Source organism: Manis pentadactyla, chromosome 2 (genome assembly GCF_030020395.1).
Source record: "Manis pentadactyla isolate mManPen7 chromosome 2, mManPen7.hap1, whole genome shotgun sequence".
NCBI lineage: Eukaryota > Metazoa > Chordata > Mammalia > Pholidota > Manidae > Manis > Manis pentadactyla.
Genome location: NC_080020.1, coordinates 163,650,886 through 163,667,606, shown reverse-complemented (window position 1 = coordinate 163,667,606; position 16,721 = coordinate 163,650,886). Strand labels below are relative to the sequence as shown.

Below are 16,721 nucleotides of genomic sequence, written 5' to 3'. Positions count from 1 at the left end.
CCCAGCGTAGTGCTGACATGCCATCTAGTTTTCCTAAGGGCAAGAAGGCTGTGACATATTTTAGGGGAAAATATATGTGCTAGATAAGCTTCATTCAGACATGAGCTATGGTGACGTGGCTGTGAGTTCAAAATTAATAACGCAGCAATATATACTAAATAATGTGTCTTTCAATAGAAGCACACATAAAACAAGGTTAGTATGGATCAGTTTATGAAAATGTTGTGACCAGAAACTCACAGGAGCCTAACTCTGCCTCTCCCCTAGGAGCAATGGTTTGCATGTACTTATTCAGTATCGGTGATGACTTTATATAACATATCTACCCTGAAAAACAAGAACCAACTATATATATTCTCAAATTTGGTGCTTTTTGAATACAATTACATTTTATTTATTAATTATTTCGATCATTACTATCTTTAGAACACAAATTACATGATAATCTTAGCAACAATACAGTGAGTATTATGCTTGGGTGAAAGAAGAAAGAAATTGTGGAATAAATTACTAATAATTTATGAGTCATGTATGCCTTTATTTTATTATTCTTTCAAACATCTGCAGACCATCAATAGAACACCCAGACTTGCACAGTACTTATTAAATTCAGTCCTTTGTGATATTTTTGCTTACTTTCACTCGTACAAAAGCCAACACTTTTCATAGTTTAAAAATTGTTATAAAAAGTACCTGTTTTGCAGGAGGGTAGGATGTATTTTATTTAACCATATGCTAGCTTACCTTATAATTTAGATATTTAGACATGTTGTACATAAGTCTCCATTTGTACTTTTGCCCTGGGCCCTGCAAACCTTAGGGATAGTAGTTTACAGCAGCAACCTGCTGAAAACAATATGAATGTAGATCAATGCGGAGCTGACTAACTTTCATTTAATGCAGCCAAATAACAGAATTTTATGCTGCCTTTAATAAGGTACAGAAAAAATAGTGGACTTGGAGTCAAATAGCTTGGACTCAAATCCTGGCTCTACCACTTAGATGTGTGACCTTGAGTTATTTAACCTCTCTGTAATTGTTTCTTCGTCTGTAAAAACGTATGTACTAGTACTTGGTTCAAAGGACTCAGAGTCAATAGTGTAAATTGCTTAGAACAGTGATTGATGAACACATAATAGTTGAATATACATTTAGCTATCAGTATTCTGATGTTCATTATTTGCATGGATATGACACAATTTCCAAAATATAGCAAGAGGAAGAAGTAAAGTGCAGACAGTGTAATAATACACTATCATTTGTGAAAATAAAGTATGTGTGTGTACATACATGCTTATGTGTCTTCTGCGTGTGTATATAATGCTGGCATCTCTGAAATAGTACCCAGGAAACATAACAGTGATTGCTTCCAAGGAATGAAATGGGGTATCTGGGGCTTGAAGGTGGGAGAGAGATTTTTCACTGTATGACCCAGTTACTCTGTGTAACAAATCGTCTCTGAAAACTTGGTGGCTTAAAACAATAATCATGTATAAGAGTCATGGTTTCTGTGGGCCAGGAAATCTAACAGAGCCCCACAGGGATGGCCAGCTTATCCTGCTCCTTGATGTCCGTGCTCTTTACTCTCTCAGTGTTCTCATTTCATTCTGCCAGTATTTCTGGAATCTTTTCGGGTCTGTATCCTCCATAAGAGTGCATGATCTTAAAGGACAGGAACCATGGCCTACACAACTCTGCATCACTCACAGGATACACCATAAGTTCTCAGAAAATTATTGGTGGAGCAAATGAGGAAATAAGAATACATGTCCTGTTTTCTCTACAGTCTTTTTATTCTCTGTTTCCTAATCCCAGGTATGCCCCCTGCCTCTTCATTGCCTAATACCATGCTGCAGAGATTGAAATTTCACTGGAACAAAGCCTCATTTGTTTTAAGTAGACACTTTTTGTATCAGAGTGTATTTTCCAAGAATTTTATCCCCTTACAGCACTAGTGCTGTAGCCTGAACGTTTGTGTCCCCCAAATTCACATGTTGAAATCCTAACCCCACGGTGATGGTATTCAGAGGTGGGGCCTTTGGGACGTCATTAGGTCATGAGGGTGGAGCCCTCCTGAATGGGATTGGCACCCTTATAAAAGAGGCCCCAGGGAGTATCCTTGCCCCTCTGGCAGGTGAGGACATAGTGAGACGCCATCTACGAACCAGGAAGCACATCCTGCCCAGACAATGAACCTGCCACCACCTTGATCTTAGACTTCCCAGCTTCCAGAATGGCAAGATTAATTTCTGTCATTTACAAGCCACTCAGTCCATAGAATTCTGTACAGCAGCCCTAAGGGACTAAGACGACCTGGATAGAAAATAAAGGCCTGAAGTGATAAGACCGCATAGATCTACACACACACACACACACACACACACACACACACACACACACACAAGTGCATATAGTAACTGGTGAGATCCGGAAAAGATCTATGGATTGCACCAATGTCAGCTGCCTGGTTTTGATAACCAGCACTACAGTTATATACAATGTTACCACTGAGTACACAAGGGACCTCAGTGTACTGTCTTTGCAACTTTGCAACTTTTCTAAAACGAAAAAGAACAGAATGGAACAGAGAAGGTTAGAGTCCATTGCTCACTGCTGTAAGAATGATTATTAATCTGGGGAAATTTTCATTTATTTGCGTGTGTTCATGTGAGTATGGGGTCACCATGTGAAATGTACTTAGTGTACTCCTCAGGGAGCCGCAGCCATCAAGGTCAAAAAGTTTGAAAACCACTGCTCAGCAAGCCTGAAAGACAGACTCAAAGACCTAGAAGGGCCAGGTAAGCCATGTGAAGAAGTAATACAGGCCTGTTTCATTAAGACTGTCGTCATCCATCTTTTCCACATGCCAATCATAGATCTTACTATGGCAGGTTTCATAATGGTATAAATATTGTTTACTTCCACTGATAAATATGCTCTTTCTTAATTTTTTTAATTGTGTGGCCCTCTTGATCTATCTGTTCTCCCCACTTTTGACAGTGAATTGGTTTATCAATCACTGAGTAACAAATTACTCCAAATCTTAGCAACATAAAATGAACATTTATTATCTCACAGTTTCTGGGAATGGCTTAGCTGGGTGGTTTTGGCTCAGGGTCTCCTGGGAGGTTGCAGTCAAACTGTCAGTCAGGACTACAGCCATCTGCAGCCTCACCTGGGGCTGGAGCATCCTCTTCCGAGCTCACTTGTTGACAAGCCTCAGCTCCTCACTGGCTGTTGGCCAGAGACTTGAGCTCCTCACCACATAGGCATCTCCATGGGGCTGCTCACAACACAGCAGCTGGCTTCCCCCTGAACAAGAGATTCAAGAGAAAGATAAGGCCAGGCACCAAAATGGAAATTAGAATTTATAACTTTCATGACTTAATCTTAGAAATGACATACTATCTCCTTTGCCATACGCCATTGACTGCACAGACCAAGCCTGAAACAGTAGAAGAGGTGGTGTCACAAGGTTTGGAGAGAAGAGGCAGAATCATGGGTGCCATCCTGCAGGCTGATTTCCACAGATGGAGAACTGGAGACAAGAAATATTTCTCTACTATAAGTAAAACACCAGTAAAAATATGATAAATGACAACTGATACTGGTCTCCATGGTGCAAAGACATTAGGGAATATTATCCAGTAAAGTGAAGAGGACGTGCCCCATTTCAAGGGTGCAGCTGCTAATCACAGTGCTGCCCTCAGAAAATATAGACCCAGGGTTGGTTGATCTTCATCTAGGAAATCTTCCAATGTTTGAATATTGGCTTGACGTTTTTTGTTAAATTTCACATGGCCAAACAAAATCCATATGCCAGCTGGATCAGGCTGCCTGCAGAAAGGTGTAGACAAGGGTGGTGCCGTGTGGTTAAGAGCTCAGGGCTTGGAATCAGTCAGACCTGGATTCATGTTCCAATAATGTCAGTTACCTTTTGTGTGACCTTGACCAAGCCTGAGACCCATGTGAAGCAGAGATGATCAAACCAGTGCCATCTCACACTATTTCCATGAGGACTCAACTGAGATAACATGTATAAAGTCCTTAGCACAGGGCCTGGAACATAAGCAATAACGCCAGTCACCATCACTGTTGCTTTTCCTGCACCAGAGCTAAAAACTGAAACAATAATATCCTCCTTCGCACTGTGGCTGTTATCTATTTGGGCAACCCGAGCAACTGCCAAGGTTCCCTTAGGGGTTCACACACATGTCTACAGAGCAGAACAATCATTACGGAGACAGACCTCAAAGACCCGCTTTACTTTCTTCACAGTTTTATCTTGGACAAGTCCTTAAACTCCATGACCTACCAAAAGAAACAGCGCTCTGCTGTTATGGAAAATACAGTGCGCACATCCTGATGTCTCTGCTTCCCATATCTCCTTTGTGTGAGAGTCACCCAGCTATTTGCAGGTACCCAAAGGAAGCTGTGTCACAACAGGAATAACAAGAGGACCAGGGAGGCCTTCTAGGGAGAAGTGGTTTTGCTTGCTGTGAGCTTACGCAGCCCCAGGTCTAACCATCTCTGTAGCAGTCCACACCCTTGGCTGTCCATTTCTCACTGAATGCCTCAGAGAACTCATCACCTCCTCCCGAGCTGACTACTCCATTTAGATTAGGAGTTTGATGCCTTAGTTCAGAGACTAGTGATTGAGCACTTACAGTGTGTCAGGCATTGCATTTGGTGTTGGGGATACAGTGCTAAGCGAAACAGAGGAGGTCTCCCATTTCCTAGGGTGGGGGATAGACAATAAGCAAAGAAATGAATATATACCATGATTGATAGAGATAGGTCCTATGAAGAAAAATGAAAGAAGGTAGAAGGTGAGAGAATGACAGTGGTGTTACTCTGTATGGGTGGTCAAGGAGAGCTACTTAAGCAGCTTTTGAAATGAAATAAGAAGGTGCGATATGTGAATACCTAGACTAAGAAGAGCATCTCATATGAGCATTTCAGCACTGGTTTGATCATCTCTGATCATCAAGGACAAAGGCCTTGAAGCAGGAATGTCATCCTTACCGTCAAAGGAAATCTAGGCTGAGCTCTTCCTTCCTCCTTCACCGCTGCTGGAGAGGTAATCATATTAAAAGTATCCACCTGCATTTGCAGGATTTATGGTCAGGCCACGAAGGCTTCACATCTGTCCCTATCAAATTCATCTCACTGTATTTTGTCCACTTTTCCACAGGATTCAGCTTGCATTAGTGTTTACAGAATTGCATCCTTCCTGGTATAATCAACATTCTATCTATCACCCCTTTCAAGTCTCTGATTTTTTTTAAATGTCAAATTGAAAAGGCTTGAGGGATGATGTCCTATGGCAAATCTCCAGAGGATTCCCTCCCCCCAACCCCAAGTTGACAGTCATCAATACCCCCTTAGGTCCCTCTTATTTGCTCTACTTTTCCAAAGCATCCTTCTCAACAACGAAAATGGAAATGTAATCGGACTTGAGCAGCTCAGCTTTCTCTATACCATCTGTGAGGAGTATACAATCTGTTCCAGGCAGCAGACTGAAATGTTGTCAAACATAAATGATGCCCTAGTCCTAAGTAAATGCAATGCACGAGCGTGAGTTTGTTGATTGACTTAGAGTCATTCACTTAGTACACTAGGCTTATATCATAAGAGTCTCTTCATCTTTCTATCCTCCACATTCAGAACACTGCCAGACACTTCATGGCATTTGATAAATATTTATTGCATAAGTATATGTGTGAGTACTATGGAAGATTTTTAGGGGAAAAAGTCCCCAAATGGGGCCTGAGACCCTGACGCCTTGATATAAAGTTATAGTTTTTCCATCTGCATAAGAAAACATCCCAAAACTTAGCGCCTTTAAACTGCTACCTTTATTTTGTTCAGGACTCTGCAATTTGGCCAGGGACAGCTTGTATCTGCTCCACTCAGCATTGGCTGGGGCAGTCTGAAAGCTTTGATGGCTCTTCTACTTGCATGTTTAGTGGTTGATGCTGGCTATCAGCTCAGCCCTCAGCGGAGGCTGTGGCTGGAATGCCTACAAATGGTCTTTCCTTGAAGATACTTGGTTTTTTCAGTGTGTGGAGACATCCAGAGAGAGAGTATCAGGCAAAACCATGTAGCCTTTAATGTCGTAGTCTCATGAGTCTAAAAGCATGACTTTTGCCACATTTTATTAAGTCATTGTGGGTTGTTCTCCTTCCTATATATAACAACAGCAATAGTATTATACACAGTAATACAGTATTGCAACTCCTTCAGGTTCCTGCCCCAATTCCTATGTGTGTGTGTTGTGGGGTGGGTCAGGGGTGGAGGTCTTCACACACACACAATACCAAGGAAGTCTCAAACACCAACAGGGTGTCCGAGAACTCAAATCTTATGCTATCTGCCTGGAGACAGCATCCAATTCCCAGGTTAAGGGCTCTGTCCTACATGACTGCCCTACACCCCCATTCCAGACACTGGTCACAAGCCCCAGGTGGTTCCCTGTGCATCTGACCTACCGGCTACAGATTGGAGGTCCCCATGACCTTCCCCTTAGGTTTGATTAATTTGTTAGAGCGGCTCACAGAACTCAGGAAAACACCTATGTTTACCAGTTTAATAAAGGATACTATAAAGGCTAGAAGTTAACAGCCAGATGAAGAGATACACAGCAAAGGTCCCAAATAAAAGAGCTTCTATCCTCGTGGAGCTTGGGGCCTGGCTCGGTTCCCTAAGTGGAGTAGCTCTCTCTCCGACAGAAAAGCAAGACCCAAAAATAGTGTAAGCTTTCCTTTTTTGTGAGGGCTTCACTGCATAGTCATGACTGACTAAATTATTGGCCTTTGGCTGATTCAACCTCCAGCCCTTGCCCTTGGGTGGGGTCCACAAGTCTCTCATTAACAAGAGAAGACACCTATTTCCCATTTAAGACTGCAGTAGTGTCCTTAGGAACTGTGGATGAAGAACAAATAAACCTGGGAAATACATATTTGGTCATCTAAGTAACCAAATATGTATTTCTTGTGACTTACTATATTGTAGTCACGAAGGACAGTCTATACTCAAGAAATGGTGGAAGAAGTCTCAAAGAATATGCAGATGTTTTAAAAACACTAACCATGGGATTGGAGGAGACTAAGACTTAACTGTTGTTCTTAAGCAACAAATGGCAAACAGGCTACCCACTTTCATAGACATGGACCACAGAGCTGCACTGAGTGAGAAGAGAATAAAGAATGCCTGCAAGTCTGCTTAAAGCTCTTTGGGAATCCTGCAAGCTTGATGTGTTGAAATGTGTGTCTCTACAGCTGTATCTGTTAATAAATAGATCATTTTATTTCCCAAATAAAAGGAAGTTGGAACTGGAGTTCAACCATCAGTCCAAATTGGGACAACAGAATAGAAGATTCCCATGCTCAGGCCAAAGGTGGGGCCCAGGAAGGTAAACAGTGCTTGGCATTGCATCTGAAAAGGAATCAAGTACCAGTGAGACCTTCCAAAGAGTTGAAGTCTTGGATGTCTGGGTATTTTCATGCTTAAATTTGGCAGATCCTTCAATAGTGGATAGCAGAGACTGCTCCAAGTCCACCCAACCCTGCTGTCTTTTTCTCCTAGGTGTACAGCTTGACTATACTTTCCAGCCTCCCTTGCAGTTCATTAAGCCCATGTGACTAAGCCCTGGCTGAAGAGATGAGAAAGTGATGGAGACTACTTCTAAGACTGGTCCATAAAATTCTGGTGCAGTCCTCTATCTTCTCCTCTTTTCCCATCCACTGGCTGGATGGAATAAACTTCCAAGACCTAGAGGAGGGCATACAGACAAGAGAAGAGGCCTGGGTGCCCGACTCACTACATGTTGGTGAGCTGCCTGAGGAGAAACATAAGCATGTAATATTGCTGCATGCATGGGAAGTAAACTTTTATTGCATTAAACCACTTAGGTGGGCTCTTTATTACCGTACTGGGACCATGAAGTTGGCTTTTTATTCAGGAAATGTTCATTCCCCTCCCTCTCCTACCATGGGATGAATAAATTTCCCCACACCTTTGATGGTGAGTTTGGCTAATGGGATGTTAACAGACATGAGGTGACATGACATGCTTTTACACACACTTCAAAACTTCTACACTGTCTTGAGCTACAGCCCTTTTGCTGTTTTGCTATCACCTTAAGAACAAGCACCAGCTAGATTCTGGTCCAGATGTGGAGCAGACCCTGATCCAACTGGGAACCTGGAGCCAAGCCCAGCCTAGCCCAACCCAGCAGCAGCTGACCTACAGAAGAATGAGCCAGAATAAATTATTATTTAAGCACTCATTTTGGGGGGTAGTCTGTGACACAGCATATTGTATCAGCAGTTGACTGATACACTCATTAAGTTTGAGTGTGGCATTCTAAAGGGACTGCCATCTTAAGCTTCTACTTAATGCCTGTTCTTTATCTTCAGCTTCCTGCCAAAGCTATTTTACAGGAGAAAAAAACTGAGGTGCAGGAAAACTCTGGCCCCGGGTCACACAAAGAGTTTGTTATATCAAATTCATAAGCACTTTTCCTTCCATTCCCAACACCGAGGGAATGTGAGAAAAGCAAATAAAATCAGGAAGGACTAGGCAGAATTTAGGATATTTCTACCAAATTCCACTTTAGCACAGCTTGCTAGTACTCCTTGAGCCTTGAAAAGAAAAGTTCTGGACAAATAAAATAAGGACCAGCTTCATCCTTGGGTTGTTAATTTATGGAACTTATTATCTATGCTGCACAGGCTGAAAATAGATTTTTATGAATTACTTGAACAATTGCATTTTATCGCTCCTATAACGTTAGTAGACAAAAACATTTGTAGGGAAATCTTCAAGGTTAACTTCAAGACGGAAAACGGCACCCTCGGACAGAGCCTTCCTAGGAGCCCTGTCAAAGGAACTCGGCGGACCCTCTTGGGACTGCGGCTCCCACCACCGCCCTTCAGACAAATCTTGTGAGCATTTAAGGAGCACCCGCCTGTAAGAGCTGCCCAGCTCAGAGAAGGGAGACGACACCGACAACGACCCTCACACAGAGCAGAGCAGTGAAACCTGTTTGCCCCGTCTCTTCAGTTCCACGAAGCTCGGCTCAGATTTTCAGTGTGAGACCACCCAAGGGCTCAGCCTCTCCAAGGAGAGGTAAAGGGAAGAAGGGGTGAGTTCTACTGAGATAAAGGCAAAGGACGTGGGTACTGCACTAGGACGGGGGCGGAGGGGGTCTCCTGAGGGCACAGATTGCAGCAGAACGCGCGTGCACGCCCGCACCTTCACACCCATAACCCCCCCACCCACACATGCTCCGGCGCCCCTCCCCCACCCCCCTGCTGAGGGTGAGCATCGATTCCCGGACATGGAAGTGCGGCCCCAAAAGATAACCAAGGCCTGACACGCGCGCTGGCACGGCCCGCAGCCTCCACGCCGGGATCCTGGCCGTAGGCGGCACTGGGCGCAGGGACCCCGCGCGCGGGAAGAGCCACGCCCAACCCCGCGGGCAGCCCCGCGGAAGGCGCGGCAGAGAAGCGGAGGCCCAGCCCCTCGCCCGCCAGCACCGCCCCCGCTGCGGCGAGCGAGGGGCGGGGGCAGGGCGCGGCGTATATAAGGCGAGGGGCGGGCGCCGCTCTTTTGTCTCTTGCAGCAGCTCCGGGAGGAGTATCGGGTTCTTGGGCTCGGAGCGGAACTCCTGGGTGAGCCCTGAGCTGGGACGGGGACTCCATCCGGGTGGGGTCGGAGCGGGTGTTCCCGGTAGGCGCGCCGCCGCCGCAACAGGCTTCTTTCCCCGACGGGACGCCCGGGCCGGCCGACCACGCCCTGGGGCTGCGGAGGGGGGTGCGGGACGCGCCCTGATCCTCGGCCGTGGGGCTGCCGGCAACGCCCCGGCTGGAGTGCCACGTCGAGAGGCGTCGGCGGAGAGCGCGAAGGGGACGCTGGCCCCGGCCCCGGCCAACCGCCTTCATTTGCCCACTAGGATTGTTTTAAGAAAATGGCAGACAAGCCGGACATGGGGGAAATTGCCAGCTTCGATAAGGCCAAGCTGAAGAAAACGGAGACGCAGGAGAAGAACACCCTGCCTACCAAAGAGAGTGAGTGCGCCCCCGCCTTCCGGTCCACGGGCCCGGGCCCGCACCCCGCCCTTCCGAGAACCCAGCCCGCCACCCCCACCCAGCCAATGCCCCCGGTGCGGGAGGCCCCAGCCCCTTTTCTTTCACACAAAGCGCCTTGTCCCTCCCCAGCCCCAAGACCCTTTCTTAGTCCCCAGACCTCGTAGGTACGTCGCCCACACCAGGTCTGTAAGCGCCTCGTTGGTGGGGGAGCAAGGTGTCCTTATAGCCGCGGACTCTTTCCTGCTGTTCACAGCCATTGAGCAGGAGAAGCGGAGTGAAATTTCTTAAGAACCTGGAGGATTCTCCACCCCCATCATCTTCGAGACCCCAGTCGTGATGTGGAGAAAGAACCACCTGCAAGATGGACACGAGCGACAAGCTGCACTGTGAACCCGGGCACTCCGTGCCCATGCCACCGGCCTGTGGGTCTCTGAGGGGACCCCCCCAATCGGACTGCCAAATTCTCCGTTTTGCCCCGGGATACTATAGAAAATTATTTGTATGATTAATGAAAATAAAACACCTCGTGGCATGGCTGGCGTGGTCTGAGTCTCAGTTGGGTGTGCGTGGGCGGGGCAGCTGCAGCAAAGCCCCACGCGCCCGAGTGGAGTTCCTGCCGCAGAGCGGGGGAGGGGGTCACCGGATGGGCTAGCTAGGAGGAACTGCTAATTTTGACTTTACTGCTTCTCCATAAGATCTCCTAGGTTATTAGTTTATTAGCTCTTGCTTATAACGCAGTTCGTGTACAATTTAAGCCCACTTTGCCATTCCTGGAAGCTGTTTTGGAATATGCGTGATACGCTATGTGCATGATATGTTTTTGATAAGCTTTTATAGCCCCGCTGTTAAATTCTGGCCTTGTATCTGGTTTACACAAGAAAACTGATTGAAAGTCTGGGAAGAGGGAAACCGAAAATCTGCAATGTCGGAAATTGGGCGAGGTCACAAAGTTGCCAAAAGGCTTTCTCCTGGGATTTAAAGGAGGCATTAGAACAAAAAGGTGGGATCCGGGGAAACAACAGCAGGAAGATCAGAACTAGAGGAGCCGAGGGGGATGGCGTAGCTTTTTGTCTTTAACCCTAGCTCAGAAGCTTCCACAAAAGCGTTAGCCATTAGAGGGAGGGCTGGCCGAGCAGCCTCGGGCGCTGTGATGGTGGGAAGGGTGGGAACGTGGAGGGAGGGCCGGCGCCGGCAACCGGCCCCGCAGGGTCACACCCGCAGGACCAGAGCGGAAAGGGGAGGACCAGCCCGGAGGCGAGAGGCAGAGGGAGTGCCCCCTGCAGGGCGTTCCGGAGCAGAAGAAATGGCGAGTGATTCCCGGGTTAGAGTGTTATTTTTTAAGCAGAGGAGAAGACACTGTGCTTAGTGATTTGTCCCACATTTTTGCTTGACCGGGCTGACACTGGATGAAGAAGGCAGGTAATTCGAATGAGGTGCGTTTCTTGTCCACAGAAACTTAAAATCCAGTGGGTGAGACAGGCGCCAGCTGACTAGAGTCAGGGACACCGAGGCCAAGGGAGTCCCTCACTGCCTGTTATGCATAAAGGAGTGACTCGCGCTCTGCTGTGGAGAGTAGATGGGCCTGGGGAAGAGCAATAAGGAAGGGAAGTGCAGGGAAGGCCAGCGGGGAGGGACGCTAACCGTTACTGAGGGTCTGCTCTGTGCTAGGAGCTGTAATTCTCAGAAACTCTTATTAAGGTGTAGGGTGATTATCCCATTTTATGGATAGGGAAACTAAGGTTTCAAGAGGCAGGCTTTGCCAAAGTCACACAGCAGTGAGTAATGGAGCCCGAATTTGGGGCCAAGCGTGTGCTTTTTAGGGACCCTATAACCTGATGTTGGGATATCTATGGAGTCAGACGTTTCATGAATGTTCACTACTGCAAGCATATTTATAATTGACCCTTTTATTATTAATAGTAGACCCTGGGGTCTGTTGTTGGGAGATTAAAGACAAGGAAACCAGGCAGTGCTACTGTATTCAAACAATAGTATAATGTCTGCTGCTAAGAAGGGTTTTTGAGAAAAATAATGCCTGGTAGGGGGTAAGTGTGCCAGGTGGGAGGGGATTGTTAGAGTCATTGCAGTGCTCAATAGGTGAGTCAGGGAAGGCCTCTGGGAGGAGGAGAAGGGCGAGAAGGGGGCCTTGGAGCACAGACCTAAGGGAGGGGAGGAAGAGAACAATGGATGCTAGGGCAACAGGACAAGTGTTCTCTAGAAGGAGGGAGCAGCAAGAGCAGGGGGCCTTGAGGTAAGAATGTGCTGGACCATCTGAGGAAGAACAAAAAGCTGGAGTGGAATAAGCAAGCGATCAGGAGATGAGGCATGAGAAGACGGAACAAGAAAAGCTGATCTTTATTTGGAACTGCTATAAGGTTGGCTGCTGAGAGGTTCCTCTCTCCACCCCAAAATTGTCCTCCACCTCTGGGGCTCCATGGACACCCTTCAGGGGCACATAGAGTCCTATCTGGGCACGCTACACCTAAGACCCAACCTCCACTCCAGGGCTCTACCTGGGATGCAGATCCCAGGCTCTCAGCCTTCAGATCCTACAGACTCCACCCCAGGGGGTCACTGCAGAGAGCAGCTCCAGTCCCACTTTCTGGAGCCCCTTACTCTCAGAAGATTCCCATGACTACCTCACCTCCTCCCCTGAAATTCTTTCTGTTCTGGGGTTGTAGGATGCAGATGAGAGCCTCGCTCCTCCTGAGAATTTCAGAGGACAAAATTCAGGAGGAGACTTAAGAGCACTTTTGTTTGTCTACTGCAAGGCAGTGAGCTGATGCAACAGGGCTAGGGCAAGGTGGGAGAAGGAGATTCACTTAGGGGAGGGGGCTGAGCTATCCTTTCAGAAGTCCTATCACACTACACCATATATAAGGTAAGTCCGGCCTTCCCCAGACCATCCTGAATCCCCAGCTGCATGCAGGTGTGCACATCTGGACATCTTGTGGCCCGAATGTTAAACCTCCCAGAAGGCAGGCCCGAGAGGCCAGGTATTGGCATGACCTTCCTAGGCCCCACGCCCCTCCCTGAGGTTGATCCTACAAGTCACATGGGAGCCACAGCAGGGCGGGAGAGCAGTGGGACCAGAGCTGGAGTCTAGAGACCTTTGAGGCACCCAGGCCCATGCTTTTTCTCCCACCTCGCCTGCCCACCCCACCATTTCTATTCCTCACCACCCAGGAATGTTGACACCCTTGGAGAATCACACTGAATTACTGATTTATGCCTTTTTCCTCCAATCAAAGAACTCAGGAACCAATTAATAACCCAATCACAAAATGATTGAGGCTTGCTCTGAAGCTAAAGTAAAATCGTCATGTTTCTTTTTAAGCACAACTGACTTAGTTTTGTTTTCTTATTTCATTTCTAACATAAGCCTTAACAATTAGGCCTCTGTGTTCTGAGTAGGGTTGAGGGCTTGAAACTTCACTACCTTTCTTAGGGCATTCAGGGAACTCAGCGCTGCAGAAGATCCCTGCTCCCTGCTGCCACCTCCTATTCATAAGCATGTGCTGAGTGCCTGCTGCTGTATGCGCTGGGGCCAGGATGGAGGGCCCCTCAGGGAGCACCTGGTCTAGATGAGGAGGAAGCGACTTCTCTTCCCCACACTTCCCAATCTTCCAGATCATTGCTCTCCCACCTGTAGGCAAACACCTGCTCTCCTCCTTCCCTTCCCGTGCCTTTCCCCACCCCCACCCTGTCATTTCCCTTGAAGAGGAAAAACACTCCTGTGTTTCTCCTCTACCCCAACTACACGACTCCCACCAGATGTGAAGGAGAAACTCTTCAGTTTCTCCTTTACTCCAACACTCTACTCACAGATCACTTCAAGTCACCAAATATGTGGGTTTTCCACAGCCAGCAGTTCTCTGATTCTCCAGACACCAGCTGGCGGTTCTATGACTCCATTCAGTGCTGACACTATCTTCCTGGAGTTAGCTTCAGATCCCACAGGTTAGGGGCTCAGTGCCACAGGACTACCCCCTCCCTGACTTCTGACACCAATCTCAAGACCATCTTGATGGTGTGCATCTACTAAAGCTGAATCCAGTGACCCAGCTACGCCAAACCTAGCTCTAAACCCCAGAGAATCGAGTGCAAGTGTCCACCAAATGTTCGAGAATGTTCCTGGCAGCTTTATTCATAGCAATATACTCTTGGGTTTTGAATTGTTGTTACAACACAGTTGTATCAGTGTTCACCTGAAGTTCCTGGTTTCATGCTAATGCTGTGTATGGGTGGGAACACTCATAGTCCAGACTGCCATTTTAGTCAGCTTTTGATAAGCTGTGCCACAGTAACTCCAAAACTCTCACTGACTTACAACAACAAAAACGTATCTTTTTGTTCACATATCCACCAGTTGAAGCTCTGCTCCTGTTCAACATGTCTTTTCCATTCTGAGAGCCAGGCTACAGGAGCAGCCCCTATCTGTGACAAGGTGGTGTTATGGCAGAGGAAAGAAGAATGGCAGGATTTGTAGCATTTGCTGATTTCTGTGGTGTAAATATTGCCAATTTCAAGCTGCCAAGATTTAACAACTGGCTTGCCTGCCTTCTGGAGATTTAACAATTGGATCTTTGCAAGCCTGGGCCAGCTGTCTTCACCACACCACCAGGTATGGGGAGAGGAAAGCAGGGCAGATATAAAAGACTTCGCATTAATAAAACTTCAGATTATGTGAGCAATTCCAGAAGTTGTAATCTAACAGACAAACAGAAACTTTGCTTGTCTATGTAACTTCCTTTCTGTGCTTCAAGTTCTAAAGGGGAAGACCAAAATATCCTATAACCAGGACATTTCCCAGAAAGTACATTGAGAGACATGCTACTGCTTTGGAGAGAGATTTTACAGTCCCCAAATAAGTATCATAAATTAATTTTATGGCCAACACATTGTACAGAAAGACAATAAAACGAGGCCATGATGAAATGAGTATCTTCGGCTCAGAGCCCTGGGAAACGCCGGGTGAAGCACATGATATCAGTGTCACAGAACCTCCATCAGGCAAACCCCTGGAAGTGTAAACCCTGGGAGTCCGGGTGGAAGCTGGACATGATGAGTGAAAAGGAGCTGGGTTGACTAATCAACAAGATAGTTGGGGCCAGCCAAAGTGGGGAAGCTATAGCTATTCATTGATCCATTGCTCTCCATTTATTCAACCACAATTTATTAAGCATCTGCTAAGTACTGGGTCCTAGGCTAGGTAGTTGCTCAGGATAAACAAAATGGATTTTTCTGGACCTCATCCTCTCACAGGTAAGATAAACAGGTAACCCAGATTAATGACAAAATATGGCATCATGGAATTCTATATTCTGACTTAAAACTAAACGGTACTAAGCTTAATTTCTGTATCCCCTGTGAAATGCAGAAGACTAAACCCTTAAGACGAAGATGGCCCTGCTGGCTCAGCTCTAGAGTTAGTCAGCATTTACTCTGAATTTCCATGGCATTTGTGTCTATAATGTTCTATCAGTGATTCATAGAAGTCAACAAAACCAGATGGACTTGGCTCACAGGTACTTGGTTATTGGTTAGAAGATAAAAACCACTGGTCTCGTGAATACTATTTAAGGTTATCAAGCACCAAACCATAGAAAAGAATTTTTCTACGGGGTGGAGAAATTGTTCTCTATGAAGGCAATTCTGCCAAGAAAAACCCTCACTCTTGCATCTGTGCAGCCCCAATACCTTCATCTGAGAATCTGTGAATAAAAAGAACCTATTCTTTGTATCACTTTTTCTGTCCAAAAGTTATCCCTTGCCAAGCTGTCCTTTATTTTATTTCCTGATACCCAGTTGCTAGGTTATTTGATCTGGCTTGTTCTTAGAAAAAAAATCAGTAGAGTGTATAATCGTACCATGAGGATACTTACTTTTTTTTTTTATTATTAAAAAAAATCCTATTCAACCTGACTTAAGCAAAAAGGATTTATGTACTCATATAAGTGAGAGATCCAAGGAGTAAGTTTTGCTTCAGGTGTGGCTCAAATGATGTTACAGTGACCTGGTTTCTGTCTCTCCATCCCTCAATTCTGCTTCTTCATTCTCAGCGTGACCCTCCCACCTCACAGTGACAACAGCTGCTGTAGCTCAAAGGCTACATTTGTCCCAAGTGTAAGAACAGCAGAAAAGGGAGAACTTCTCTTAATCCAGTTCAAACAAAACCCTGAACCTAACTTTCTTTGGCCTGAAATAGGTCAGATGTCCATCACTGAATCAATCACACTGGCCAGGACAAGGGAAAACAGAGCTTGGTTTAAACCTAGGTCATATGCTACCCCTGGAGTTAGGTGATCCATCAGTCTCACTAGAATCACAGGGACATCAAGTGGAGGGGGAGTAGATTTTTTTTTCTTTTTTCTCGATGCATAATTGACATATGACATTATGTTGGTTTCAGGCATACAGCGTAATAATTTGATATTGTATATATTAGGGAAGGATCATCACACTAAATCTAGTTACCATCTGCCACCATACAAAGATATAAAATTCAAATAGATTTCCAAATGAAAACTGGGGACTATTATTAAGATCAGGTTAAATGGATAGTAAGCACCCAACCTGTCAATGTCCACCACAGTCATGTGCTGAACTGGTGTATGAAGGCCCCAT

At 46.1% G+C, this 16,721-nt stretch overlaps 1 protein-coding gene across 1 annotated transcript; it reads left to right on the top strand.

Annotated features, from left to right (window-relative positions):
* Window positions 1–9,522: 9,522 nt before the first annotated feature.
* TMSB10 (thymosin beta 10) lies at window positions 9,523–10,630 on the top strand. Its single transcript, XM_036931149.2, has 3 exons — window positions 9,523–9,677; window positions 9,959–10,073; window positions 10,348–10,630. Exons 2-3 carry the CDS (start codon window positions 9,974–9,976, stop codon window positions 10,380–10,382), a joined length of 135 nt encoding a protein of 44 aa, XP_036787044.1. The 5' UTR covers window positions 9,523–9,677; window positions 9,959–9,973; the 3' UTR covers window positions 10,383–10,630.
* Window positions 10,631–16,721: the final 6,091 nt, after the last annotated feature.

Excerpts from the sequence above, each read along its gene's own strand:
- TMSB10 (XM_036931149.2), top strand. The coding sequence starts at position 9,974 with ATGGCAGACAAGCCGGACATGGGGGAAATTGCCAGCTTCGATAAGGCC. Across the intron at positions 10,074-10,347 it reads CACCCTGCCTACCAAAGAGA|CCATTGAGCAGGAGAAGCGG; the intron begins GTGAGTGCGCCC and ends TGCTGTTCACAG.